This window comes from Coturnix japonica, chromosome 18 (genome assembly GCF_054131305.1).
Source record: "Coturnix japonica strain WE chromosome 18, WE-NBRP24, whole genome shotgun sequence".
NCBI classification, from domain to species: domain Eukaryota; kingdom Metazoa; phylum Chordata; class Aves; order Galliformes; family Phasianidae; genus Coturnix; species Coturnix japonica.
This window is the reverse complement of record NC_140680.1, coordinates 1,404,121-1,431,837: the sequence shown is the minus strand read 5'-3', so window position 1 is coordinate 1,431,837 and position 27,717 is coordinate 1,404,121. Positions and strand designations below refer to the sequence as shown.

The 27,717-nt window shown below is 40.3% G+C and overlaps 1 protein-coding gene and 1 long non-coding RNA gene across 5 annotated transcripts; both read left to right on the top strand.

The window, feature by feature from the left end:
* Positions 1 to 557: 557 nt before the first annotated feature.
* LOC146757896 (uncharacterized) lies at positions 558 to 2,595 on the top strand. The gene is made up of 3 exons (XR_014935577.1): positions 558 to 695; positions 799 to 855; positions 2,460 to 2,595. It is a non-coding gene; the product is annotated as an uncharacterized LOC146757896 (long non-coding RNA).
* Positions 2,596 to 2,614: 19 nt separating this feature from the next.
* REEP2 (receptor accessory protein 2) lies at positions 2,615 to 15,843 on the top strand. Of its 4 annotated transcripts, XM_015875470.3 has the most exons (8): positions 2,615 to 2,772; positions 3,147 to 3,219; positions 7,275 to 7,351; positions 8,654 to 8,774; positions 9,383 to 9,496; positions 9,889 to 10,036; positions 10,369 to 10,526; positions 11,470 to 15,843. In XM_015875470.3, the coding sequence occupies exons 1-8, from the start codon at positions 2,741 to 2,743 to the stop codon at positions 11,542 to 11,544; spliced, it is 798 nt and encodes a 265-aa protein (XP_015730956.1). In that variant the 5' UTR covers positions 2,615 to 2,740; the 3' UTR covers positions 11,545 to 15,843. The 4 variants fall into 4 exon arrangements, with proteins under 4 accessions (XP_015730956.1, XP_085375209.1, XP_085375210.1 ...); XM_085519083.1 differs by lacking the exons at positions 2,615 to 2,772; positions 3,147 to 3,219 and adding an exon at positions 6,158 to 6,270 and having other exon boundaries at positions 8,718 to 8,774; XM_085519082.1 differs by lacking the exons at positions 2,615 to 2,772; positions 3,147 to 3,219 and adding an exon at positions 6,160 to 6,270.
* The last annotated feature ends 11,874 nt before the right edge of the window (positions 15,844 to 27,717 follow it).

Below are 27,717 nucleotides of genomic sequence, written 5' to 3'. Positions count from 1 at the left end.
ACACATGTGAGTGACTTGCTCAGCCGTCTAACGTATCATTGTAGTATTGCTTAAGCGGAAAACGTGTCTGGAGCTATGTTACATGTGTGTGGAGCACAGTGTGAAAGCACCTGTGAACAGTGCATCTTAGAGGCTTTCATTACAGTGAGCAACCACATCGTATTGCCACCCTCAGCATTTTCCCTGATATCCCATGTCTGTCTAGAATGCATAGAACTGTTTGTGGTCATTCTCCCCAGTTGCATCTCACAGCCTGAAATCAGCCCACAGCTTCTTTTCTCCTTGAGTATAAGTGTCTCTTAAGATCCCATCTCTCAACTTCTGAAAACCAGCTGCACACTTTTGCCAGGAGTTTCTTACTAAGACCCTCAGTTGTTCTGCAGGTTTCACCCAAAGCTACTCTTGTGTTCATGACGCTGAGTAATTGCTATTTCTCTTAATTACAGCAGCTTCTGCATGAACTTCTGTTTGGCAGGATCTCCACATCTGACCTGGCATTGGCCTAAATGTAGCTTTGCTCAAGTTTCTCAACTCGGGAAGGATTTTATTTCCTTGCCTGGTTGTTTAGGCCATAATGGCCAATAATCACCTATTTTAACCATTTGTAGAACACATTTGTCACAAGTTGCTCCAGCAGTAGCATTTCTGGTAGAAAAACAGCCTGAATTTGAAAACGGTTTTTCTTTCTCTCCTAGGTAAGTCTTCCAGTCTTGGTTATACAACATGATACTATATAAGTAGTAACTTAATAAAATACTACTGCAATAAATCATACTGTTCTTTACGTTTGACTTGCAGCCAGCTTTTGTTACAAAAAATAGCCTTTCAGTACGAACAGTTTCTCCTTGTGAGAAGGTAAGTTAACAGATTCATTTATCATTCTTCTGAAAGAAATGGAGCTTCTTGTTGCTAACTGTATACTGAAGTCTTACAGTGCTTCTGCTAGACTTGTTCTACAGCTCAGTTTGCCACGTAACAATGAGCTCCCACTTAAGACATTCATAAGTCTGCTTGCTTTACTAATATCGATATTTGCGTTTTGTTGTTTATGTCACTATTTGTAATACACTGCAAATGTTCAGAGTGTTCCTCGATGCGTTGAACTGTGTGAAGCACTAAGGCACTCTTCCTTTGTCTGCTGCTTACCCACACTGCGTTCTCTTCATACATTGTACCCAAGATGTCTCCGAACTTTCCCTTTTCTGTCAGCATCTTCTGCTCACCCAGATGTGAACATGTTATTCAGGTACCAGAGCTGTTGTCAGCTGATAGGAAACTGGTGGGAATAAACAGAGTTATTCTTGTGGGGGATGTGCATGTTTGTGTTGCTTGGACTTGTGAAAGGATATTCCTTTTATTCTATTGGTATGTAATTTGTGCTGCCAGCGTTGTAAATTGTGCAGTCCCTTATGTAATCATTTTGTGGCCATTCACATCCACAAGCAGCCTATGACAGGATGCTCTTTGTCACTGTAGCAACAGTTTTGTTTCCAGCTCTTACATGTGACAGAAAGTTGCTGATGTTTTGCGTTTTTCATCATTGCTCATTATGCTGAGGTTCATGCATCCATGAGAAAATTATTCCCTGGCAACTCATTGTTTGATCTTTCTTTGGTTTATTCCCTTTTCAGAAGGACTGTTAGTACAAATAATGGGATCCTGCCACGGTACCTTCCTTCCTTTTTTTAAAAAAAATATATATATATATATATTTATATATATATATATTTCTGTTGTTTGAGTTCTTTTTGTTATTTCTGTTTTGGCAGTAAGGGACCACATTAGGCTTTCTAGCAAATCGTTGTTTCTTTTTTTTTTTTTTAATTAAAAAACAGCTTATGTAATTATCTTAATGTGATTCAAAGATCAGTGTGCTGAGGAGACTGGACAGTCTTTGTCTCTAGTTTATTTAGGGGGTGCAAAGCAGTCCATTTATTAACTCTTGCAATGGCTGAAGGGGAGGATTCTCTGGACAGTATTCTTGGTTGAGTTGTTAAAACAGTCTTTGCTATTCTGTTTTCTGGTAGGCTGTTCTGTCTAAATACGCAGATAGATAAAATTTACTCCCTTCCTCTTCGGCTTTATTTGTACAGCTGGGCAATTTTAGGCCTTACTGCAATTCTCAACAGCAAGAGCACCAGCCAACATGGAGTTATCCTGGAAACAGCCTCTATCCCTTAAGTTTAATAACACCGACCTGTGTCTGTTAGCTAATTTGAGTTCATATCCAGGGAAGCTGGAGTCTTGGAAAGGTTTTTAAGTAACCTGTTCGTTGGCAGTGTTTTGGCTGTTGTGCTGGACTGCGGAGCAGGTTAACTTTGGAAGGCTGCTTTGTCCGCGGGCTCTTTTACTGCCTCCTAAAGTGTCTGTCGCCTTAATTCATCACTCCCTCTCCTGTAGTTTTTCTTACATCGCACGCGTTACTCGCCTGCCATCTTTCCGATTGTTCCGTTTTACAGCCACCACCGTAACCTTCCTCCGCCCGGGGGAGAGGCCGCACCGTGCCCCGGGATTCGCACCGTTCTCGCGCCTGGAGCGAACCGCTGCGGGAACCGCCCCAGTGCCACGTGCTGCCCGGACGGGGCGGTGAGGTTCGGGGCGCGATGCGGCCCGTCGACTCCTCCCCCGTAAGCAGCCGGGGCGGGGCCGCACGGTGCTTGCTGCAGGAACCCGCCCTTTAAGAGCCGCCTCCTGCCGCCGCGGAGCCCTGCGTCGCCGCCCGACCCTGGCCGGCGCCGCCATGGTCTCCTGGATCATCTCCCGTCTCGTGGTGTGAGTACCGCAGCCCTGGGGGAGGGATGCGCGGGGCTTTCTCGGGCCGAGCCGCCCCGCTTGGGGCGCGGCCGCCGCCCGGAGCGGAGCTGCAGCCGTGCCGCAGATCCCAGCCTGGGGGGGGACCGCGGGGCGGCCGCCGTATCGTGCTCTGCGGCCGCGTCCTCACGGCTCTGCGTAGGCTTCCGCGGCCCGGGAGCGGCGGCCTTTATAAGGGCAGCGCCGTGGCGATGGGGGCTGCCGAGCCCTCCCTGCGGCGGCTGCGGAGGAGTGGGAGCCGCCGGGGGCTCCCGGCCGCGGAGGTGGGCAGGGGACAGCGGCGGTGCAGGGCGCGGGGGAGCCGCGAATTGCTCAGGGGTCGGTTCTTCTTGCAGGCTGATATTCGGCACGCTCTATCCCGCCTACTCTTCCTACAAGGCCGTGAAGACGAAAAACGTGAAGGAATATGTGAGTATGGGTTCGCCGTGTGACCGGCGCTCTCCTCCGCGTTCCTTCGCGGCTGCCCTGCGAATCCACGGCCCGGCCCGGTGTCTCCGGGAGCTGCCCGCCCCGCAGTGCTGTCGGGTCGGCCAGGCTGCATGAAGAGCGGCCCCGACGGCCCTTGGAGAAGTTGGCAGTGAAGGATGCGTACCGAAATGGGAGGCTTAAAGCTGTAAATGTGGGTTGTGGGCTTATTTTTTGTTCTCCTAGGAAGTGTCTGAAGGAGAAGTGGGAGGAAACACTGCAGTCTGGAAACACATTGAAGTCCAAGGACAAGTTATTTCTTGAACAACTCACACAGCATCGTTTTACAGCTCTTTTAGTTCTGCTTCTGTTTTCTTCTAAAAGCCTGAGCAATCTTGCTTTGGTTTGTGTTTTCTTATCTTCTTCGCTGTTATCAGCAATGGTCAAGACTTCATTCTCATTCCTTCCTGGGATCATTTCCCTCTCTCTGCCTATGCTATTGTTGGAGTTGCCTTATTTAAAGCACCTGGTGGCTTTCAGTGGTGATATATACCACCTTTAGAGAAGTGCTGTTCTAAGTTGATTAGTGGAGGTGAGTTATTTGGCTTAGGGGTAGGACGAATTTATTTCTGTTTAGGGTGATGAATAATCAGGTAGAGAAGAGGTAACGTGGCTGAGTAAGATGTAATTTGCTGCTGTTGCTTTGTGGTATGTTCTGAGACTCTTCAGCCAGCCTGCTCCGCTGCTTACAAAATAGCATGTCAGTGATAAATGTTGCAGGATCTTATGCTGCTTCAGTCCTGTAGAACTGCCCAGGCACTTCCTGTGCATTGGCTTAAAATTTAGCCCACAGGGTTTAGAATGTGACTGTGGCTGAGGTGAAACTGTCTGATAGTGGAAAGCTTTAAAAACAACAGTTATCTCATCTGATTTTTACTTTTCCTTTCTTTCCTTCCACAGAGAAGTAAAAATGTCAATGTTCAGTATATACTGATAACCAAAAGAAGAGCAAGTATTAGAGGTATTAGTCAGGAATACTTTGAACCTTACTGAACTTGGGGTTAGGGTTATGGAATTCATGGTCCAAACAGTCTTTGAATTTGTAGATACACTTTACAGTAAAAACTTGCTTATTTACTGTAGGTAGGTTGGCTGCTGAGGTACAGAAATGTGATCTCTTGCAGAATATAAACAGTGTATTGATCTGATTTTCTTTTGGTAGATGTTACCTAAATTGCAGTAGGTTTTTCTTAATCAGGCAACAAAGAAGAAATGAGATACAGTACTAGTCTCATTAAGTTTTTAGAACAAAAATGGAAGCTAATTACATGTTATTAACCTGATCTTTGATTCAAGAAAACACATTTGAAGTAGTAATATTCATCCTCTCTTTAAATTATTTATTTTTAAGAGGAATATATAAGAACTAAACATGTATATGATGGATTCCAGCTGTCCAATTCAGTAACCTTCAGAGTGCTTTGTGTTTTTCAACAGAAGCAGACAGACCAGAACAAAGAAGTTTTGTTTAAACATAGTAAAGGGGAGAGTGAGTCTGTTCAAACTACTCATGTGAAATGTCAGTGGAAAACTTGTTTGCTGTGATACGTGGTTACAGAGCCAGCTGTGTCTGTGCACTAGACTTGCTCATAGTGCTGAAGAGCGAATACGGGTGGTAGGGGAAGACCTTACAGGTGTGTGTCTGTGCTGGAGAGTGTGATGTATTGAAGGCTACTGTGATACAGACCGAGACACCAGAAGCAGTTCAGCAACAGCATTAGAGTACAGAGCAATCACTCTTAGCCCACCATGACATGATAAAGATTCATGTCATCAACAACCTTGGCAGACTGACTTTAGTACCTTACACCATTTTAAATGCATATATTTTGTCCTTTTACAAGTGGTGTGTGACATTGATAAATCTACATTTCAGTTACGCTGTTGTACTTAGTGACTTTATTTAGGTTCATGGTGCAAACTGGGGAAATGGTGTATGTGCAGATGTGCACATGATGATGAAACAGGTGTTTGCTCATCTGTTGAGCAACAAGGACCTGATTTCTCTTTAATCTAAGAACAAATATATCTTAGCTTGACTGTCAGTTTTTTTGAAGTTGTTAGTGATCTGTGGACTAGAGATATAAGGAAATGAAAAAACATATTCTTCCCCCTCTGGCACTCCCCATGCTTTCTGCTATTCTAGCTCCTGAGAATCTGTGCTTCAGTGACTTCTAGACCTAGAACTTCAGTCCCACTGCCATATTTAACTGTATTTCTTTTTCCACTGGGGTAGAGGATTAGAATGAATGGTGGCAAGAGGAGACAGCAAGATCCAGATCCGTGCCCCTTACTGAAGATGTGAACGTGCCATACATTTGAATGTACCACACATTTGAACAGTAACATAGCAATGTTTTTTACTTCTTCACGCTTCCACTCAGTTCTCCTGAGCAGTGCGTTTACTACTAAGAAGATCGTGTAAGATGGAATTTAGTTTTATCAGGCTGTCTACTGTGACTATTTCTGGGTGTTATGAGTGACTTACATAACCATGGTACTTATCTCTTCCTGATATTGTTTTCATTCTGAAAATGATTTTTTTTTTATTCTTTCTTTTGTCTTTTTCCTTTTATTTTTATGCTTTCTTTTGTGTCTTTGAGCCAACTGTTAATCCTCAAGAGCCCTTTATTTTTCATCTTCAACAGTTCAGTATATTTTAATGTTTGTATGAGCTAGTTGGAAACTTTGTAGTGACTCTGTAGCCCATATTAGGGAAGCAGTGTAGCAAGAGCTATGGATAGTGTAGCTTGGTGATAAGTAAATAATTTGTGTCTTTCCAGCAGCACAGTATGTCAGTTTGATACTTTGGGCATCATCTGCAAATTAACTTTCACTCTTTAAGAACAAATATGATCATTGAATCATAAATGGTTTGGGATGGAAGAGACCTTAAAGATTGTATTGTTCCAACCCCCCTGCCGTAGGGAAGGAGACCTGCTACTAGATAAGTTTGCCTAAAGACCCACCCAACCCAGCCTTGAACACTTTCAGGTATGCGGCATCCCTTTGGGTAACGTGTTCCAGTGCTTCACAACCCTCACCACAAAGAGTTTCCTCCTAACTTCTAATCTCAACCTACCCCTCAAGCAGCTTAAAACCATGACATTAAAACCATGCACTCCAAAAAGAGTATTTCCCAGTCTTTCCTGTAGACCCCCTGTAAATACTGGAAGGCCACTGTTTGGCCACGAAGACAGGCTGAGTCCTCTCTCTGAGCCTGCTCCAACAGGTTGTTTGTCTCTCTTATGCTGGGGATTTTGGGAGCTGAATGCAGCACCTGCGTAGGTTCTCATGAGAGTGGAAAAGGGGAGAATCACCTCCCTCAGCCTACCCTATGCGCACCGTTTGACACAGCTCAGGACATGATTGGATTTCTAGGCTATAGGTGTGCTCTGCTGGCTCATCATCAGCTTTTTGTCCACTAGTGCCCCCAAATCCTCCACAGTGCTGCTCTCAATCCACTCGCTGCCCAGCCTGTATTCATGTTTGGGATTGCCCTGGCCCAGATGCAGGACCTTGTGCTTGGCCTTGTTGAACTCTGTGGCATTTGTGAGGACCCAGCTCTGAGGCCTGTCCAGATCTATCTGGATGGCAACCCTTCCCTCCAGGGTGTTGACTGCACCACACAGCTCGGTGTCCTCTGTAAAACTGCTGGGAGTGCATTCAGTGCTGCTTCACTGGTGTCACTGATAGTGATATTAAATAGTTCCATCCCTTATACAGACCCTGAGCAGTGCCATCCGCCGTTATTCTGTTATATATCCAATGCTATTTTATATTATTGTTTATGTAATATTTATGTGTTTAGTGTACATTCATATTACATGGTTTTCTGTACTAAATGTAACATTTGGCATCTATACTGCTGATTATGTGTGTGTTGGGTTTTTTCCTGCTGAAATCATCTTAGTGTGTGGAAATGATGAGTCATCTTTACTGAGAGAACATTTTGCTATTTTTTTTCTTTTCTGATGTGACTGATTGTTCTTTTGCAGGTGAAATGGATGATGTACTGGATTGTTTTTGCCTTTTTCACCACTGCAGAAACTCTCACAGACATTGTTCTTTCCTGGTGAGTTCTTTGGTAGCATGTGGTGGTTTTGCTTGTTTTGGGGTTCTTGTTTGTTTTTTTCAGGGTAGTGCTAAGAATAAGGTTTCTCTCTTGTGTAGAAGTTTTCAATCCCTATGAAGTATGCAGTTTTGTAATCATTGTGTCTAAGATGCTGTCTTAACTGTTCCATAATCTGTGATTTCAGACAGCTGGAATAGACACAGCCTCTTTAAGAGGGTTTCATCTGTTTACAACATGAAACATTTTTGAGATGCTGTTACATGAAGTGATGAAGTTAGAGGCACAAAAATAAAGGGGGTGGGGAGGGAGGATGGTAGAAGGAAAGGACCTGTTTTGCTTTGCAAGCCTGTTGTACGGAGGAGCATATTGGTTGCATGCCTTCGCTCTGAGATGTTTTGCATGATGAAAATGTCTTCCACTATTGGGGTGGAGTAGGCAGCTTTTTATCCCTCAGTACTATGTGTCATTCATGGCAGTATTCAAACAGGAGGCCTTTAACAATGACAACAGAGTATCATCGTTTTCTTAATTGCCTTAGTGTCTGTACCTTGAACAGATCTGGAAGAATATAGTCTAGTCAGTTATGTCTTTAAAAGAAATAAAAAGTGGCTATGTATGCTTTACGATTATGCTCCACTGTTTTGCTCCCTCCTGCATAAAACTTTGGAAAGCAAAGATCTGAAAAGTATGAAAGTTTTGGCTTAAAAATGAACTTCTGATAACATAAGTCTCTTAATACTAGCAGAGACAGGAGAAATTTTGCGCTCGCTTATTTGAATCTACATTATTGTATCTTCCCAGAGACTTTACTGAGTAAGAAATAGCAATGAAAGGCTTATATGCTGCCTGTTCTTAGCCACCAGCATTAGTAACAACCAGGGACCTCTAGAGATACGTAACTGAAAACTCCGATAAATGGAACTGCTGTAGTAGTAGCATCTGTTGGATGGTCTTCAAGCAAACTTATGAATGATGAGAGCAGCAATCAGGTCAGGGTTTAGAGGTACCCAGTTTATGGAGTTTTCATGGGTACGCGTGCCAGAATAAATGAAATTCCAAGGAGGTGTGTCCTAGGATTCCAGAGAGGATTTTGCTATTCTGACCTATTATATTGATTATTATTATTCTTTTATGCTTGAGTCCTTGCTTTCTCTTTACTCTTTCTGCCCATGCTGCTGTCTACCAGTTCTCTCCCTCTGTCTCTGTGATGATCTTGATTCCAATTTTCCATCTTTCTCCCTCTTTTCCTTTTTTTTTTTTTTTTCTTTTTTTTTCTTCACCTTTTCTTCCCTTCCCTCTCAGGTTTCCCTTTTATTTCGAGTTGAAAATCGCATTTGTGATTTGGCTGCTCTCTCCTTACACCAAGGGCTCCAGTGTCCTCTACAGGAAGTTTGTGCACCCAACGCTCTCCAATAAGGAGAAGGTACTTGCTTGTTGGAAGATACTGACCTGTCTGGAAGTTGATTGAATTTTGGTTCAGCTGTTAATCTTAATGAAAACTCAAATGCATGATTTGAGCTTCTGCTGACATGTGTAGGCATAGAATGATTGTCTCTGACAGTGCTGTCATTCTGCAGCCTACTGAAGGCTATGATGTAGTCAGTACTTAGCCTAATGCTTAGAAAGTATGTTTGGCAATCCCAGTATCTTTAGCCCTCATAGCCACTATTGGTAGGTACTTTTTTTTTTTTTTTTGGTCATGTTTGTAGCTGCCTGTTCTGTAGTCAGGCTGCTTTTTCACATTCTCATTGTAAGCAATTGCTTTGTTTCAGATGTGATAATTTGGAGATTGCATTCTTTAAATTACAGTTGCATTTGCAAGCTTTCTGTACGCAGTGGGAAAAAATACAATTATTTGATCTATGACAGATGAGTCTGGCAGCCTGAAAGAAAAAAAAAAAAAAAAAAGGTGCCCTGATGAGCTGTGAGTTTTAAAGATGATGATGGGGAAGACTGATCAAGTGTTTGTATTTGTTGGTTGGTTTGCTTTTCATTGGTAGCTAAACAATGTGGTGCATGTTGTCTTCTTAGGAAATCGATGAATATATTACTCAGGCTCGTGACAAAAGCTATGAGACAATGATGAGAGTTGGCAAAAGAGGATTAAACCTGGCTGCCAATGCAGCAGTTACTGCAGCTGCAAAGGTAATGCAACACCTTGCACTACAAACACAGTTTAACCTTCTGGAACTCTGGAATTCCATAATACTTAAGCTTTGTATGCCTGGAATTACTTATGTGAGTCTGTTAGGAGTGCTACTATTCAGCTGCCTGTTTTACCTTGAAACCCATTCGCCTTGCAGTAAATCTCTTTCTTTGATTTATGGGAAGTAGAGGTAGAGTGGAATGGATTTTGCTCTAACCACTTCCCCACAGGCCTTGGGAGTGTATTTTTTTCTCCTTCTCTTTCTGGTAATGTTGGTTTATTTGTGCTTGTTTTAGAATATCATAGTGGGGAGTGTGGTCCCTTCCTTTTTCTGAATGAGATGATTTTGGTGAAGGTGAAGTGTCTTTGACCCTAATTTTTATGTCCTTAGGGCCAAGGAGTTTTGTCTGAGAAGCTACGAAGTTTCAGCATGCAGGATCTCACTCTGATCCGGGACGAAGATGCTGTGCATTTGCAAAGCCATGAGTCACAGCTTCGACCCTCTGGAGGAAGCCTCCTTGAAACTATTGAAGATTCAGGTAAAGAGCATCCATGCTGTGTCACTATGTGAGGCCTCACTTGTTAAGCAAGCAGGTGAGGAGAGGTTCCCTGGACTTCATGCACCAGGTCTCTGAAGCACCACAAGTTTGCAAATTATCTGGGAGAAACTGTTCTTCTTCCTTGTTTAATCCCAAATACTAATAAATCCCTGTACTTCTTGGATTGTCCTTAAGGATTTTTGACATCTCTCTTCCACGTGGTCCCTAAGGATGGGCCATTTTAGACTAGATGTCAGCACATAAAGTCTAGAAATCACATCTGGCCTTTTTTTTTCAAATATTTTTGAAAAAACCTTTTTCTTATTTCTTAGCATCCTGTTACTCCTCAGGAGAGGAGAGCAGCGCTGCACAAAGACCCAACGGAACCCCATCAGAGATTAGAACAGACCCATCAGATGAAGATACAGGAGACAAACTGCCGAAACGTGCACAGAGCCTCAAGGCTCCTAAGAAGATGACAAAATCTGAGGTGAGCAGGGGTATAAATTGTTTCAATGCAGAAATTCCCGGGTTTTATAAATTGTTTCAATGCATCAATTCCCGGGTTTTGTCAGAAGGCTCTGGCTTTGTAGTCTGTGTGTTTAAAAGCTGTTCACTATAAACATTATCGGATAGTTTGCTGCCAGAGTCCTGCATCAGAGGACTTGCCATCTGCTTGCTGTCTTGGTCTCTAGTTTTTGTACTTTTATTGCCTGCCTCTGTCATAAGCCAGGACCTTGCTTTGCTTTCGAATTTAGGCGGTAGATATTTTTAAAGTATTCAGAATAGGTCTGGATATTTTTTAAATCTCTGAGGCTTACTTCTGTGTTGACCCTTCTACTTTCTTCCATAGTATAGTGGAAATGGGCAGGGAAACAAGGAAAAAGATTTGTTCCCATGCTTCCTAGTGAGGAATTGTTGAAGTGATTCCAAAGTTGTGAAAAGACTGTAATGACTCTGTGCAATTCACTGTGAATAGAGAAATTCCAACAAAGCCCTTTGTAAGCATGATGGTTTTCATACATGGCCTATTATTTAGTTTGAATTACTAATTCAAAATGTTTCTACAATTTGGGCTGTTAGGAATGGTCATCAAAAAGCAGAAAAATTAATGGCAATGAAATGCTATGTCAGTGTTACTGCTTACAGCTTTTGTGATGTCTGAAGTTTTGTCAAGACAGCTGACTTCAATTTGCTGTTGCATTTCCTGTTTTATGTCTTCCTCTCCTTATTGTTTTCTGAAGGATATGCTCAGAGTAATTTGATTAGAAACAAAATGAATATTTAAATAGTCTGAAACAACAGATGACATGAATAGGGTCACTGTGCTGTAGCTATTTTGTCCTACTTTCATTCGGTATCTTTGTCTCTTCCTAGTAGGCATCTAGGTGTTGTAGTAAACTAATGTAAGATACCTGTTTCTTTCTCCTCAGCTCCCTGTAAAAAGCGTGAAAACCCGCCCTAAGAAGAAACCTGCAGGTTCTCTTACTTCTGGAGAGTCATCCTAAGGAGACCTGTCCTCAGCACCCGTCTCTGTCCCAGGATTTGCCTGTAACTTTTGAGTGGGAACTCTCCTAAGGAAGGGAGCTGAGATTAATGTACATAACAGATACTGCTTTGTAGAGCTCATTCTAAGGTCAAGGGGGGAAGTTGGGATTCAGAACGTGGAATAGAGGATGCACATCCTCAGGAATTTTCTCCTTTTCACCCCCCTCTTGGAGGAAGTGCTAATGTGTCTGTACATAACCTGATGCTTTGAAATTCCCTCTGTATAACCCTAGCTGGAGAGAATCTTGATGGGGAGACCTGACTAGGGTTAGTGATAACTGTTGCGCAGATGCTGGAAAAATAATTAGACAATGGAGTTGCTCAGGGTTGGGTGGCTCCCCAGATTGTCTTATTTTGCTCTGGGTATCCTTCTGCAGCTGTGTGCCCACAATTCATCTGTCTTAAGAATGGACCACAACTGTCATGTCCATCCCCTTCCAGAAGGTGACTTTAAATAATGTATGCTGAGTGCTTTTGAATGTAAAGGACTCGCTCATGGGAGGAGTAAACCAGATTATAGATTTTAGTACTGGAAAATAGGCTTGTTTTTATTTTTCTAAAAGGTTAAGTGAGGAAATTAGTAAGCTTAGTTATAAAGAAAATATGCTGTTGTCTGCATGCATGAAGGAGCAGATACAGATATCCCCGGGAGGTAACTGCTGAGAAGGGAAGGTCATCATCTGTAAGAATTTGGCACCTTTTGTTTGTTTTTCTTTTCCTTTAAAGGTACTTGAATTTTATTTCTGTTCTTCACTTGGATTCTGGGAAAATCATCAGTGTGAGAGGATTTCTGTATAGTGGGACAAGCAGTCAGAGGTAGCATTGCTTTGCCATTTACTGAATTTCGTGTCACGATGATGGTTTCCTACAGACCAATTTTTTTGTTCTAGCAGATTTCTGACTCGCTGCAGTCTGCGGACATACTAGAGAATTCCAGAAGCCTTTGTCTTTTGGCTTTAGGAGATCTGTACTCAGAGTACAAGAGCAGACAAATGGCTGATATAAAACCTTGTCTAATAGCAGAATTCAATTCATGGAGGGCAAAAGAGGGGGGACTGTTTTGCTGTATCAGTCCTCTTGCTTTATCCTGCTCCAGCTCTTGCACAGATTTTATCTTTATTTATTTATTCTATTTATTTTTTTTACCATTAACCACATTTATCAATGTCCTGAGACCTGAGCAACATCCACTGCTTGTCACAGAATTACATTGTAAGTAGAATATATGTTGTAGGAGTGAAAATGCAGAGAAGATGAATAGAAATGAGTAGTTCTTCTGCTGTTGAGATCTGTAACGGGGGAGCACCATCACAGAGAGCTCATTACACAGACATTCATGTTTGCTTGTGTCTCTTGCTGTGTATTTCTCAAATTACAGTAGATTCATCACAGAGCCCAGCATTTTGTTATTGACAATGTATAGAAGCTATACTGTAAGATTCCACCAATATTTTTATCCAAAAGTGTGGGCCTTCAGAAATTTGTAAAGTTGAAGATTGAGGCTGAATTCTTCATTTTGTGTCGTCTTGGTGGCAAATTGTTATGAATTACCTGGTGTTTGGGGAAAACAATTCAGTGGTTTTTTTTTGTTTTTTTGTTGTTTTTTTTTTTGTTGCTTTTAAAATTTTAAACCTTGACTGACCATGTTAAAAACTTGTATCTTGTCACAAGTATTTGTCCCAAAATATGCACGAATTCTTACCTAGGATCAGTAGAAAATATGATTCGACTTTGGGATTTGAGTTTGGGAGGCAGAGGGTGGAAGGAGGAAATAGAAAGTGTTCATTTTTTCTTCTGTTAGAAATCGTTGTATACATGCCTCACTAGTACACGGAATAACAAGTACTACCTCTCCTTACTGAATATGAGGAAGATGAAGTTGTGAGGAATTGTTCAGTGCAAGAAAGTCTAGGACACAAGACAAACTGTTATTCTCTTTACTAAAAATACCTCTAAAACCATATTTCTGCATTTTTCTTTTCCAACTAGAAATCTCCATGCCAAATTGTTTATCTAAATCACTGTAAAGTTGATCTGTAGGCAAAGGATTAGTTAGGCTGTCCTTATGCTAATCTTTCTGCCTTCTTGTACATATGCTTTGATAGTTTCTGATTACTTGGTTTCATTCGGTGACTTTCCAGAATGCTTTCTAAATTCAGTTCATCTGCAGTAACTTCTCCTGCTTTTAATTGCAATAAGAATTTCTGAAGACTCAAATTTGGATTTGCTTTTGTCCTCCTGAACTAGATGTTATATCATGTATCTTTTACTTAACACTGGTGCTTGATATCAATGATATCAATATCGTTGATTGACCCATAAGTCAATCACCTTGACTTCTTGTATAGGGAAATTAAGTGGTTTCTTTTTTTAATTGAGAATCTGGAGTCATTACAGGCTGTGTGGAGTGTGTGATATGCAAAGCTGATGATGTTAGGCAACGGGACTTAACCCAGAGCAAGAGGATGTCTTACTATGGACACCATCTTCTTCCGGTACAAATGTGAGTGTTAGATTTCACTCTGCTTGATCAGAGCCTCTACAGATCTGCCACCACTCTTTGTGAGTTCCTAGATACAGTTCTGCGTTGGATGACATGGTCTTGCATAGAAATTCTCTTCTTAACAATAACGTTGAATGTGCTGTTTTGGTAAGATGCTTTTAGCAGCTGTTGTTTGATGTTTTCAGCAGGAAATGCTGGAATGTAGTTTCTATTCAGTGTCTTCTGAGCTTGATTGTGCAGTTAAGCAAATGGTTAAATTTGTACCTTGCAGTAGAACCCACTGAGTTCAGTGAGTGTTTATACCTCTTCCCTCATAACATCTGGACACAGAAAGAAACACAGGAAGAGATTTCTAGAGAACACTGACTTTCCAGAAATTGATACTTTTGAATTTTATTTCTTTATTGCCATCTTAATCAGCAAAGAATATGTGCTGAGGAGGAAATTGAGCTGGTTATGGGGTATGCTGCAAGTCCTCTGGCCGCACAGAGCGTTGCATGAAGGCAGCTTGTGTGTTAACTGTAGTGTCAGTGAGCCTGAGAGCAACTGTTGAGCTGTACTGAGGTTTTTCTTTCTGTCTTCTGAACTTGCATGCAATTTTAGAAAGTATGGGTTAATCCCTAAGAGAGAAGTCTAGAAAAAGGAATGAAAATCTTATCCTTCTTCCTGATGGAGATGTTGCATTGACATACTACTCTGCTGTTTGTTGGGAAATCACAGGTTTTCTTAGATTCCTTTTGGGCATTTGTAACCCGCCACCAGGCTGACACATCTTGTGTTGCTCTCTGAATTGCTCTGTAAACACACATGGAGAACCTGCGAAGTATTCTTGGGGCTTTGTGAATTCAGAGGGTAGCTGAGTTTGGAAGGGGATCTCTGCAGGTCATCTGGTCTAACTGGCCTGCTCGAGCAGGGCTACCTAGAGCTGGTTGCGAAGAGTTCCCATGTTATATGTGGTCTGGAGCCTATTGAATTTAATAGTTTGTTAATGTTTTTGTATATGCATAAATGCACAGGCAGCATGGAGATGTTCTTTAGGGCTACCAAGGAAGAAGGATTGGGGAAGGGTCACCTTCCATCTGGAATTTGGCACTCTCGCAAGGTGTTGTAAACAACTCAGTTGTTCCTAGGGTACTGCTATGAAGTCTAACAGCTTGAAATGAGAAGAAATCTTAAGGAGTATGCGGGGTAACTTGTGGGAACAAGCAGTTTGAAGGTTAATGAAGACAGTAAGCTTTCACAGCAGCAAAGAACCTGTCTTGTGAGATAGGGTAGGGTGGAAAACGGGCTACGTGCAGTACAGATTTGTCTAGGAAATACTGACAATTTTTTTCTGAACCTCTGACCTTACTTCAGCTCTACACGCTACAGATTGGGATCTGATTTCTCTCATACAGAAACCATTCACCCTTCTAAGCTGGGCCTTACCTATGTGTATTTAGATTCTTGAACCTTTCATTGCTTCAGAACAACAGAGTTTGAATTTTTCCTCCCTGGTCAGTCAAAGTACCTGATAAATATCAAGCACTTTGTAGTAGACATCTTATACTGGGGAAATGCTAGTAGGGAGCTCCAGGGGATGGGTTCATCTGGGAAATTGAATGCACAATCAAAACCTGTATTTTGCACTTACTGAATGCTGGATTTTGCTACAGTCACGTACCAGCTATCTTCCTTGTTATGATTGTCAGTGTTCTGTTTATAAAGAAAAACTGGAATTGCAATAACATAAAGTAAAAAGAAATAGTGATTGGCATGCTTTCCATTTTCTTTTGTGTTTTTTTTTTTCCCCTCGTAATTAGGTTTTAGCTGCTGCTTTTCCTAAACCTGTTCTGTAAACACATACCAAGAAAGCCATTGTTCTCTTGCTCTGTTTCTCAGCTCTAACACCCTAGAAGTAACATTTGTAAGAAGACACAAAATTTAACACATTCTTAGTGACCTATAGGCAGTCTCATATAATGGGCAACTTTCTGAGACTGTATCTGAAATGTTTGCTGTTACAGCTGAAATGCAGAGCTAAACTGATTAATCAAAGGTAAGAAATTTTGCCACAGTCTTTGCAGCAGGTCAGAAAGGGAGAGCTTTGCTAAATGGCAAACATAAATATAGGCAGTGCCGCCAGAATGCATTTCATAGCAATATTGTGGGAATAACAGCTCAGGTGTGCATAAGTGGGTATCAATACGCAGTAGTCAACTTGCAGCAAAATTTGACCTGCTGAATTGCCTTCTTTGACAAGGAAGATTAGCCCAGCTCATTTATGTGAATGAGCCATGTATGAGTGTCTATACTACATGTATTTAAGCAAAGGGCAATTACAACATGCTTAAAGAAGCATGCTTTTTTTTTTTTTTTCCTCTCCACTCATTCAGACAAATGATGAAACAAACAAACAAAACAACAACAACAAAAAACACCCAGAGACTTCCTATAGTTTTCATTAATTTGGTAACAGCAGGAGAAAATAAGTTTTCTGGTTATTATCCAGAATTTGGATGTTCTCCGTCATACAGGAGATGGGTCTCCAGCATGACAGTGCAACACTGTCAAGGGTGGGAGACATTTCTCTTGAAGCTTTGTTGGAAATGCCTTGTTGGCACACAGATCGTGTGTGTGTTTAAAATGCACTGAAAAATATTCTGAAATTGAGAGTAAGAAGCACTTCTACTTGTATGTGGTTTATCTTTATCGCTTATAATTTGCATGCGGTAATGAAGATTTTTGACTTACTGTATATCAGAATTGTGGTATCTATATTCATGGCAATGGACATCAGAAATACATTTCTACTGCCCAGCTGGCACATTTCATGAGAGGTAAGTTAGACTTAAACTATGGACATCTTCAGTCTGTTATAGTTTCCTAGAGAGAAAACTATGTCAGGGACTGTAAGAACAGAATGGTTACTCCCAGTCAAATTATTAGCTTTAGTGTGTGCATGAAAAGCCAGTTTGATAGCCTCTGCAAGATAAATTCCTTCAAATAGACAGTGTTTAAGGTGTTCAACAATATTTTACCATCTTAATTCAGTATTTTACTGAATATCACATTTTTACACAGCTTATCACTTCTGCTTGTGCACTCGACTGCCTGTCTTAAGGAATCTGAGGGTTCTGGTTGACAGCAAGTTGAACATGAGTCAGCAGTGTGCCCTGGCAGACAAAATGGCCATAATGTAAGGGTCTAGAGGGCAAGATGCATAAGGAGTGGACAAGCTGATTTTGTTTGCTCAGCCTGGCACAAGGGAGAATGAGGGCAGACTGAGGGGAGGCCTCCCAGTGGCCTACAGTTTCTCACAGGGAGTGGAGAGGGGCAGTGCTGAGCTCTGATCTGTGGTGACAGGGACAGGACTTGAGGGAACAGTATGGAGCTTTGTCAGGGATGTGTCGGGCTGGATGTTTGGGAAGAGTTGTGCACCTGAGGGTGGTGGGTATGGAACGAGGTCCTCAGGGCAATAGTCATGGCCCCAGGCTACTGGAGATCAAGAAGTGCTGGGACAATGCTCAGATGTAGTGTTTGATTTTTTTTGGGGGGGTGGTCCTGTGTGGAGCCAGAAGTTAGACTCAACTTGTGGGTCCCACCCAGCTCGCAATATACTTTCATTCTGTGTGTCTATCAAAGAGCATTTTCCACTAGAGTGCAGGAGGGTTTGACCAAATTTTCAAAAATTAATTCTGTCAAAGCCAGACTAAACTGTATGGAGTATCAGAGGAACCTTGCCAAAAAGAGACCCAGGAGGATTCATTTGAGAGAATGTTTTGCGTTATTTACTTGTTGATTCCAACTGGTCCTTAGAGCTTTCAGGAGCCAGAGTGCAGACAGTGCTGCATAAAGTGTTGTAAGGCAAACTTCTACTCAGAACACAGGTCTGCACCCAGGATGCTCTCCTGTCGAGCCTTAATTGCAATCTTGAGTTACTATTGGTCACTATGTCTTAGTGGACATATAAAGTATCGAAAGAGAAGATTTTGTTGGAAAATTACAAAGTCAGGAAAGTGGTTGTGTGAAGATGCAACTAGGAGAACTGCGGCAGGTTATCTTGAGGGATGATGACAAAAATATGCAGTAAGGATTTAAAATAGAGAATTAAGTTTGTTTACAATCAATAAAATGTTAAGGAGTAGCAGGATTCAATTAATAAACGGGGAAATTGGCACTCAGTCATATATGTATCTTGTTGTTGGATTATCTGTGCCATCACATAGTTCCAGATTTTAGAGGTTAGGTGGTGTTTTCACACAGAAACTAAGCTTTTTATCTTAAGTAATGCTTGGTGACTTAGTAACAAGAAAGCAAGCTGAATTTCTTTTGGTGACTTTCTTTAATTAAACAACACAGATCCTGAAACCTTATTTTGTATTCATGGCAACGTCTGCCATCAAAATCAGTGCATTAATGGACTCCTCCCTTCTGACTTTCCCGTTCATATTATTTCTGTAATGTTGTGGATGGCACAGGTAGACCAAACTTTTATTTTGACATCTGACCCCAAGTTTGCATCTAAATTCAGGTGTGCTGAGCAATGTATGAGTTAGAATTGTTTGAATGAGAGTCCAGAGAGAAAATGAAAAAGCTGAGATGAAGCCGGGAAAAAGGTCGCTGAAAGACCTTCCTGGAAGTGCACAAGTTGAAGACTACGTAGTAATGCTTGTTTCTGATATAACATCTTCGTGATATAGTTTCCATTAGCGTAGTGCTGATCTAACGGTATTTAATCCACAGGGTTGTGAATTTGTTTGTCCACCAGAGGGCGCGATGCAGCATAAAATCTCAGCGCGAGAGAGCAACGACCTGCCTGAAAATAGCTTGAGTGTGACTGGTCGAGCATTTTGTGAGTGAACTTCCTGCTTAGAACGAGACGGCATAAATAAGTAAAATCGGCCTTAAAAATAAATTAATTAATTAATTTAAAAAAAAAAAAAAAGAAGGGGTTTAGCAGACAAATCCAAAGCAATGCTGCAGGTATCTCCTATCTAAAAAGGCTGCTTAAACTTGCTGATCTTTTTTAATTTAAATATTTTCTAGTCAAGCTTATGGATACAACAGTATTAGACAGTAACTGTCCTCAGATCTTTTAACTGTCCATTCAACCTGTTTTCCAGCTCATGAGGGAGCTCTGTAAGCAGTAGTGTTTGCAACTTTTTGTTTCTCCTGAAATTGAACCATTTTGTTGTGTCTTTGTGTCTCAGCAGTGTCACTCCAATGTAAGGTTTGAATTTTGTAGTATGTTCTGGTCAGAATTGGCCATTTCTATCAATTGAATGGATGTTTTGTGAAAGTAAAGTAAGTTTAATCTAAAAATACAGATGAGACTAATAGTTTCTATGGTAATTTGTGACCATGGCAACAGAGAGATAGCACTGAAAAACTGATGTTAAGGTTTCTTGTATGTTTGTTTCGTTTTCAGTCAACAAGCTTATTAACAGCACAAGTATTTCAGGAAATACAATGACTTTGTTTTAACTGCGTTTAAACTGCATGAATAGATTTCAACCTCAAAATACATCAGAATTTTAGTAGGCACAGAGCGAAACTACATGCAATCTTTGTGATTTTGAGAAAGAAAAGTTCCCTTATCTGCTACGTCATAGATAGGAACTTAAATTCACGACAGGTGAAGGACATATCAGGAAGTTGCTGTAGGAAGGAGAATAGTTTAGAAGAGAGAAAGAGACTGTTGTTAGATGTGTAACGTAGGTTTGATATGTTTCTGTTCCACTTTTCCATCATGAGATCAAAGAGTTAAACAACACAGCACTTTCAGATCAGTGCTAAGTTTTGGCTGCTCTGAAGCAGTTGAGACCCCAGGAGACATTATAAGCCATTCTAAGAAGGAATAATGATTTTTAAGAATGATATTTACAGTAACTAAATATTAAAGGAGGTGGAAGTGGGCTCTCACAGCTAAATCTTGTATGTAGCAAATGGCTCTCTGCTACCATAATGTAAAATCTCTGTACTGCCAGCATTCAGCCTTTTTAAAGGGAAATATGCCGGATACGAGTTTGGTCAGAGCCATACTGAGGAATTCAAGCTTACTCTTTTTTTCCTAGGCCTTTGTTTGAAAACTGAATGGAAATTACGGTATTGCTATTATCACCCATAAATACCGGGAATGTCTTTAATTGAATAGAAGTGATGCTTCACTTAGAAGCTAACTTTTGAAAAAGCTGTCTGTTCTGACTGGACTTGGATTTGCCACAGAGTTGCACCAGCTCATCAGTGGAGTCACTGAGGTGCTCTCAGGCCATTAAGTCAGAAAATGGTTGGGGAGAAAAAAAAAAATTGGTTCAGATAGCCCAGTCTTCTCTCTGCTGCTGCTCACTCTGTGTGAGGAATTAACACACATCTTGGGAAAGCTACTTCCTGATGCTGTTATCTTTTTACTCGTGCTCTAAAGCATTGTGGTGTTTAAGGACTGGGTTGCTGTTTTGATTTGTTTTTATGACAGAGTTTTTGGGTTTTTTTAATTATTTCTCTAGATTTTATTTATTTATTTATTTGCAGAGTCATAAAATATTTGGTCCATTGCTGCAAAGTAATGATGGCAGGAGGGTTGGAACTAGATGGTCTTTCAGTGTCTTCCAAGTCAAGCCATTGCTGGATTCTACAATTGTTCTATTAAATATCAAAACCCTAAGGCAATCAGGGTCTTGTGTTATACTTGCTTTCATACCCAGGCTCTTTCAAGGAAGATAATTGTATATAATCACTTTAATATCTTACTCTTTTGCTCTTTTTTCCCGTCCTGTTCCAAATGACTTGTTTTCTGTCATTTTCTCTCCAAGAGTACTGTACTTTGTGTGTGTGTATGAGAGAGAGGATATGCTTTCATTCAAGAAGGTACTAACTAAATCTTAATTCAATTAGCTATACTTTTCTAAGCAGTTTTCCTGATCAGGTCCTCCTCCCTGGCAATAAGAATCATGAATCTGTGAATACAGCCTTTCTGCTAGGGTTAAAGAGTCTTTGTGACACTGTTCAAGCTGTATTCATTTGCTGGAGGTGGACAAGCAGACAAGACAGAGGCATCATCTAAGACTAAATTTTGAATATTACATATTGCTCGTGTTTTAAATGAGTCTCTTTTCTAAGTGGTGTTTCAAGCAGAAGTATAAGGTGGCATTGGTCAATAAATGTTGCTTTGAAAGAGACTAAGTTATTTATTTGATTTACTGGAAGAGGACAAGGTTCTAGAAGTGATTTACTCTCTTTCCACTTCTAATTTATTTTGTCAGTTAAATGTTTTGGATAACTTAAACTGAAAATTCCATCTGTCGTTAGAAAAATTTTACAGATAATTGTAGGCCCTTCTGCTCTTTGCTATTGAGCTTATATATTTCCTATTTTTTTCCTTGCCCTCCTCTCCCCTTTTTCACCCAAGTTCCTCCTTCTATGCCTGAGTATTTTTCTTTAAAAGGCTAATGTTTTGTTAGTTTCTCAAAGCATTATCTTAAATAGTTTTAATTTCTCTTTGTCCTTCATTTGTGTTTAGTTTTCTATCTTTTCCCCTCTGTTGTTGAATGAAGATATGAAAATTAATACAAAGCCCTGCTATTTCTGCCAATCAAGGCAAATCTAAAGAATCTGGCTTGTTTCCTCGTTTAGATGCTGCCATTTGATAATTAGGTTGTTTCCAATTTCTAACTGTTAAATGAGGGCTTGTATATGTAATTGTGTTTTGAATCCACAAAGTTTTTTGGACTTTTTGCTTGTGTGAGTATGGATCATGGTAAGATCATGTACTATTACTGAGATGTCTGAGAGACCCATCTCAGCTGCAACTACAAATAACGTCTTGGGGAGGAGGGCATATAGAGGAATAAAAGGATTTATATATGCAGAGCTGGAGAGAGGTGAATGTCATATGCAGAGACATGATTTATTAGTCAGTGCTACATAGCTAGAATATTTACCTGTGTAAGACTGGTGAAAAAATCTGCCATCCCACGGAACAGGTAGCAAGAACTCAGCAAATTTACTGAGATGCCCGTGTTACTAACAAATAGGTAGAGAAGGTATGTGAAATTAACGAGGGTGGGAAGGGAATGGGAAAGGCCACGGGAATAACTTTCAGTGGTAGACATCAATGGTTGGTTCTTTGTCAGCGCTGCTAGTCAGTAAAATGGATAATCAGGGCAAGCAGTTATAGTGAATCTTATACGAAATGCATTCAATTTGCAGGGTTCTCTTGGCATCTTTCTGCTTTGTGTTTTGAATAGTACTGAGTTCTTGAGCTAAAGGACTGTAGCTTGTGTCTGAACTTAGTAACTGCAGTAATGAACTGGCTGAATCTCTGTGTTTGATTTGAGTTGAAATCCTTAGCTAAAATTAAGCCTATCCTGAGCTGTTTTTCTGCTCTTTGGAAAGGGAAATAATCTGTGTTCTTGAAATATCTAGAAAATATTGGAGCTGTTTTTTCTAATTACAGATGTCATTTAGCCACATAGGAGATCAAAATGAAAATGAGGCTACCAACCAATGAAGTGACTTGAATGTAATGTCTCTGTGCTTCTGTCCTGGATTTGACATGTGAAGCCAGGACTGCTTTCTACTGGGTCATGCTACAGATGATGATAAAGGAAAAGATAAGGTAGCTTTGTTTTAAAGTCTCAGTCCAGTTGCTAGAAGTGGTGGAATTTAGGGTAAAATGGTATCCATGATGTTCTGATTTCAGTCTCAAAATGTATATGCGTCATGTGAATTTTTGTATTTCATGTAATTGTACCTCACCCTTTGGCTGCTTTTTTTTTCTAATCTGTTTTGCTTGTGTGTACTTCATGAGAATATTTTCTTGGATGATGTTAAGTGAGTGAAGGCCTTCTTGAAATGGTACATCTGGAGAAAAGAATCAGAGATTCATCAGAAGAAACAAAGGATTATTTCAGAGAAAGTTTGTTTAAACAGTCCAGACGGCTCTTATACATGTTTGTGCACTAGTGAATTACAGGGGAAGAAGGTAAAAGCTTCCAATTACTTAGCATCAAAGAAATATTGTCATTCTAAACCCCAATAAAGATGGAACAGTGAAAATGTGAAGCAAATAAGCAAAGCTTTTTAGTTACAATTTTATTATCTTAATGAGAATAAATCCTTCAGCACATAAACTAAATAGCTGTGATTATATTTATATATATATAAAAAAAAGCTTTTTCAGATAGAGTGTATGGGCACAATACGATGTCTGTAGGAATGCAAACGTGCTGTTGCCATGGAGATTCTGCCACCATCACAGTAGAACACTGCAAAAGCTACCAGTATTCAGCTTACAGAAGGAAAAAAATAAAAGTACCACACATAACTTTAATTGATTTCTACAGGCTTAATTAAATCTATGTTCTAGAAGTGAAGCAGGAGATAGTCCTGCTAAAGCAATTCAGATTACTTTCAGAAAGTGAGCTAACTCATACGCTGGTATTACGGTAAATTTCCATGCAGCAAAAGAGCAGAAACCGGAAGTGGAGAAAGAGGAGTCTAATTGGTAATAATTAGCAGAGGTGCAACCAAGCAAATAACTAAGAGAAAAGTACACTGGGTGAGCAAAGTCATCGCACACAGGTACATGTTGTACACAGGCGTACATATCTGTGGTAGATGAAAACATCCACTCTAAAGTAACTCAGTGGTTTGTGAACTGTCTGACTGGCATAAGGTTGTCATCACAGGTGCAGCGTCTGGTTGGAGACCTGTAACTAGCAGTATTCCCAGGGTCAATGCCAGGGATGGTTTTGTTCAACATCTCCAATGGCAATCTGGATGAAGGGATGGATAGTGTCCACACTCGACAAGTTTGCTGGTGATACAAAGCAGGGAGGTGGGGCTGACGCACCAGAAGGCTGTGCTACCACCCAACAAGACCTGGACAGACTGGAGAGCTGGAGAGAGAGGAACCTGATGACATTTAACTGGAGCAAGTGCAGAGACTTGCACCTGTGAAGGAGTAACCACATGCATCTCAGTACAGGTTAGAGGATAACCTACTGGAGGAGAGCTTTGCAGGGAAGGACTTGGATATCCGGGTGGAAAACAGGTTGGCCACAAGCCAGCAGCGCGCCCTGGCTGCCAAGAAATTCAATGATATCCTAGGGTACATTTTAAAAAAGCCTGGCCAGCAGGGTGAGGGAGGCTATCCTCCCATCTCTGCCTTGCCTGGTTGAGGCCACATTTAGAACACTATGTCCCGTGTTTAAACAAACAAACAAATAACTCTGATTTCCTAGAATGAGTCCAGCAAAGGGCAAAGAAGAATTATAAAGGGCCTGTGGAACATCTCCTATATCAGGAAAGGATGAGTAATCTGGGTCTGTTCAGACGGTGGAAAAGAAGAGTGAGGGGATATCTGATTAATGTTTGTAACTCTAAAGGGAGGTGGGAGGCAAATGTATGAACCCAGGCTCTTCTCCACAGTGTGCAGCACTAGGACAAGGAACAATGGCCTAAAACTTGAACATAGGAAGTTCCATACCTACATGCAGAAGAATTTCTTCACAGTCTGGGTGATGGAGCACCAGTATGGTTGCTTAGAGAGGTGGTGGAGTCTCTTTCTATGGAGATACTCAAAACCTGTCTGTGTGCTGACCTGTGCAACCTATTGTGGAGAACCTGCTTTAGCAGGGATGCTGAACTCAAAGGTTTATTGTGGTCCCTTCCAACTTCTGTGGTTCTCTGAGTCTGTGAACTTGAAGATGTTAAGCATAGACAGAAACTATGACATCTGGAAAATCCTGAACTAAAAGTTCTATTTAGAACTTTTCAGAGAAGAAAGATGTCACTGAATACACAGGTTAGACTGCACTGGGGATATTGTACTAAACCTTAAATACATGGTCCTTTAAAAGTTCTTGCAGAAAATATTCTTGACTGAACATCATGCACTGTGTGACTCCCTTTTTTTTTTTTTGTGTGTGTGTGTGTGTTTAGAAGTGTTTATCAACAAGCATGGACTCTTTGAAAGTGGAATGACCTTTTTTCTTGTGTGTGAGATTATAGGAAGAAAAAACTGCATACAGTAATCTTTTGCTGCTTTTGTGAGCATCCCAAATATGAATTTGGCAGTTTCTTACTGCTCTCTGTATCTTGTTTCCTAGTGTTCTTTTCAGGTCGTTTAAGGTGTTATTTCTACTTAGAATAGTACTTTCAACCTTTTTTTTCCCCTTCTGCTCTGCAGCCTCACTTTTTTTTTTTTTTTAAATTCAATTCTTATTGCAGTTTCCCTTCAGCTTTCTGATACAATCCTGCATTCCTGAAATCAAAAGGAATTTAAGTGTTACATATATAGTAGAATCCTTTGTTTTTCATATCTGTATCCAATAGCTTTTACACTGCACCTCAACTTGCATTTTTTAGTGGATTTAAGATTCACTAGTTACTCCACAACAAACTGAGTAGAATACTTAAAAGCTAGCACCTTTACAACCTATTGTGTTTGTAGATCTTTATCAATGAAAGGGTGATATCCAGATTTTTAATTTTCCAAGATATAATTGAGTATAATTAAAAACTCTCTAAAAACTTAAGTAATGATCTGTAACTTTCCCTCTGAAATAGCCTTTAAGGGATCTTAAAGTATGAAATTTGATGTTGTATTAAATATGCAGACAATGCACTTACACTGGTATCCCCAGGCATTTTCTTTAATGCGGTAGGTGCTTATTCTGTGACTGAACTTTAGGAGTCAGCAGTATCATGTCTTTTTCAATGTCTGTGAAGGTACTCCTGGTCTCTTCTATGCATTACATTTTGTCCATTTGTTTTCTCCTGCATTCAGTAAAAGCAAACAATTTCAGTTCCGACCTACCCCTGTTGCTTTTGTAATTGCATTTCTATCTCCTGCTTCAAAAGAATTTCATATAGGAAGAATATTAGTAAAGTCTTTCACTGCTGTTTACCTGTAGATCACACAGTTTATTTTGTCTTTGTCCTCATTCTGTTTTGCTGCTAAGTTAAGGATGACGTGTAGCAGAATGGCACCTGCACAGAATAGAGATCAGCATCCACCTATCTTTAGGCAGGTAGTGACAGTTTCTGGACTCTGAGAGGTCCAGTGAAGTGTTTCATATGGAAGTTGGTCTTTTCCATTAAAAACCATTTACTTTGTTAAGTTTGCAACTGAAACTTTTTTTTTTTTTTTCCTCCAGGAAAAAAAACAGAAGGAACATTTCATGCTGCTCTTTGAAAACATAGTTGCTGCTTTCTAGTAAGCTGCACAGCACACACTGTGCTGTGAAATGTTAATCTTCCCCTTACTATTGCAGACAAAATAATTATTTTTAGTTTAACTTGACAGGCTGGTAATAGGAAACCATTTTGAGAAGTGAGAAGGGCTGAAGTTTTGTAGAAATTCCAGGCAGCTCTGCACTGAATCATCAAGTCCCAAAAGCACAGAGGCATTCCATAGAAATGTCACACACACCTTCTGGCATATTAATCAGAAAACAGCAATGAGCTCCCTCTTTCACTTAGGTTAATTCTAGAGTTCTTGTTCAGCATTCAGTAATAGGACAGTTTAACTGAACTCGGGATTAAGATAATGATACAGAATCACAGGATTTTAAGGGACCTCAAGAGATCAAGTCCAACCCTTCTGCTATAGAAGGTACCCTACAGGAGCTTACACAAGTAGGCATCAGGTGAAGCTTGAGTATCACCATGCATACAATCCAGGATTGGGCTGTTTCAGTCTTGGGTGAGAAGTTCTTGCACTTGGTAATATGTATTTTAACTGTATTACAGTCACACTTTTCTTCTTCTTTACAAGCTGAAGTCAGTCTGTAAGTAGGTCTACCTCTAGTCTCATATCTGTAAGACTTGTTTATCCAGAGATAATGGTTTTTAACTTACTCTAGGCTTAGATGCTGATTTTTTTGCTTCCAGATTTTCCTTGAAGGAAAGATGTGTTTTCTTTTGGAGTCTTCAGCACAGGTTAATCTTGGGAAATAAAAAGTAAATAATATGCAATTAGAAGCAATAACCTGTTGAGAACTATGGATGGAGAGCTAGCTAAATTGTCTGTGGCATTTATTTTTTAAAGTGCTTAATATGTTATTGAATGCAATGTGAAAAAGCTTCTGTTCAGGAACTGTTTAAAAATAAAAATTGAATGGCTTAAATTAAGTCTTGGGAAATGCAAATGTGGAGGTTAACAGATTGTGAAAGAGCCACATTGCATTTAATTCTGTGTTAACAAAAAAGAACAAAGGGAGAAACCTTTAAATTTACATAATATGTAAATTCCCGGGAATAAGAAAAAAGTTAACACCTATTTCCATTGCAACAACCGAAAGTTGTTTCCAAAACACAGGAGTTTTAAACATAATAATTGCTAACCTGTAGAAGTCATTGCTGAAAAATATCTAAAAATGAGCTTTAAAGTTAATCATTTGATTTGTTTTATGGCATATGTAATTATTCAGAGGTAGAATATTAAGGTAAATCATGAAGGAAACAACAGCTACTCCTTTTTCCTTTCTCCTCCATCTTCAGCAACTTGTAGAATTTGCTAGAAGCAATTTTATCTTGTTGCTGCAGTCCCATACATAATAGGCAGTAGACTCGGCCCACTGTGCGCTTAGTACACCACAGAGGTATAACCAACAGGAACATACCTATGTAAACTTTGTACTCTGCA

Bases quoted from the DNA above. Each gene is read 5' to 3' on its own strand.
- REEP2 (XM_015875470.3), top strand. From the start codon at position 2,741: ATGGTCTCCTGGATCATCTCCCGTCTCGTGGT. The intron at 3,220-7,274 runs GTGAGTATGGGT...GTTCTTTTGCAG, and splicing joins CGAAAAACGTGAAGGAATAT to GTGAAATGGATGATGTACTG. The intron at 10,037-10,368 runs GTAAAGAGCATC...CTTATTTCTTAG, and splicing joins TGAAACTATTGAAGATTCAG to CATCCTGTTACTCCTCAGGA.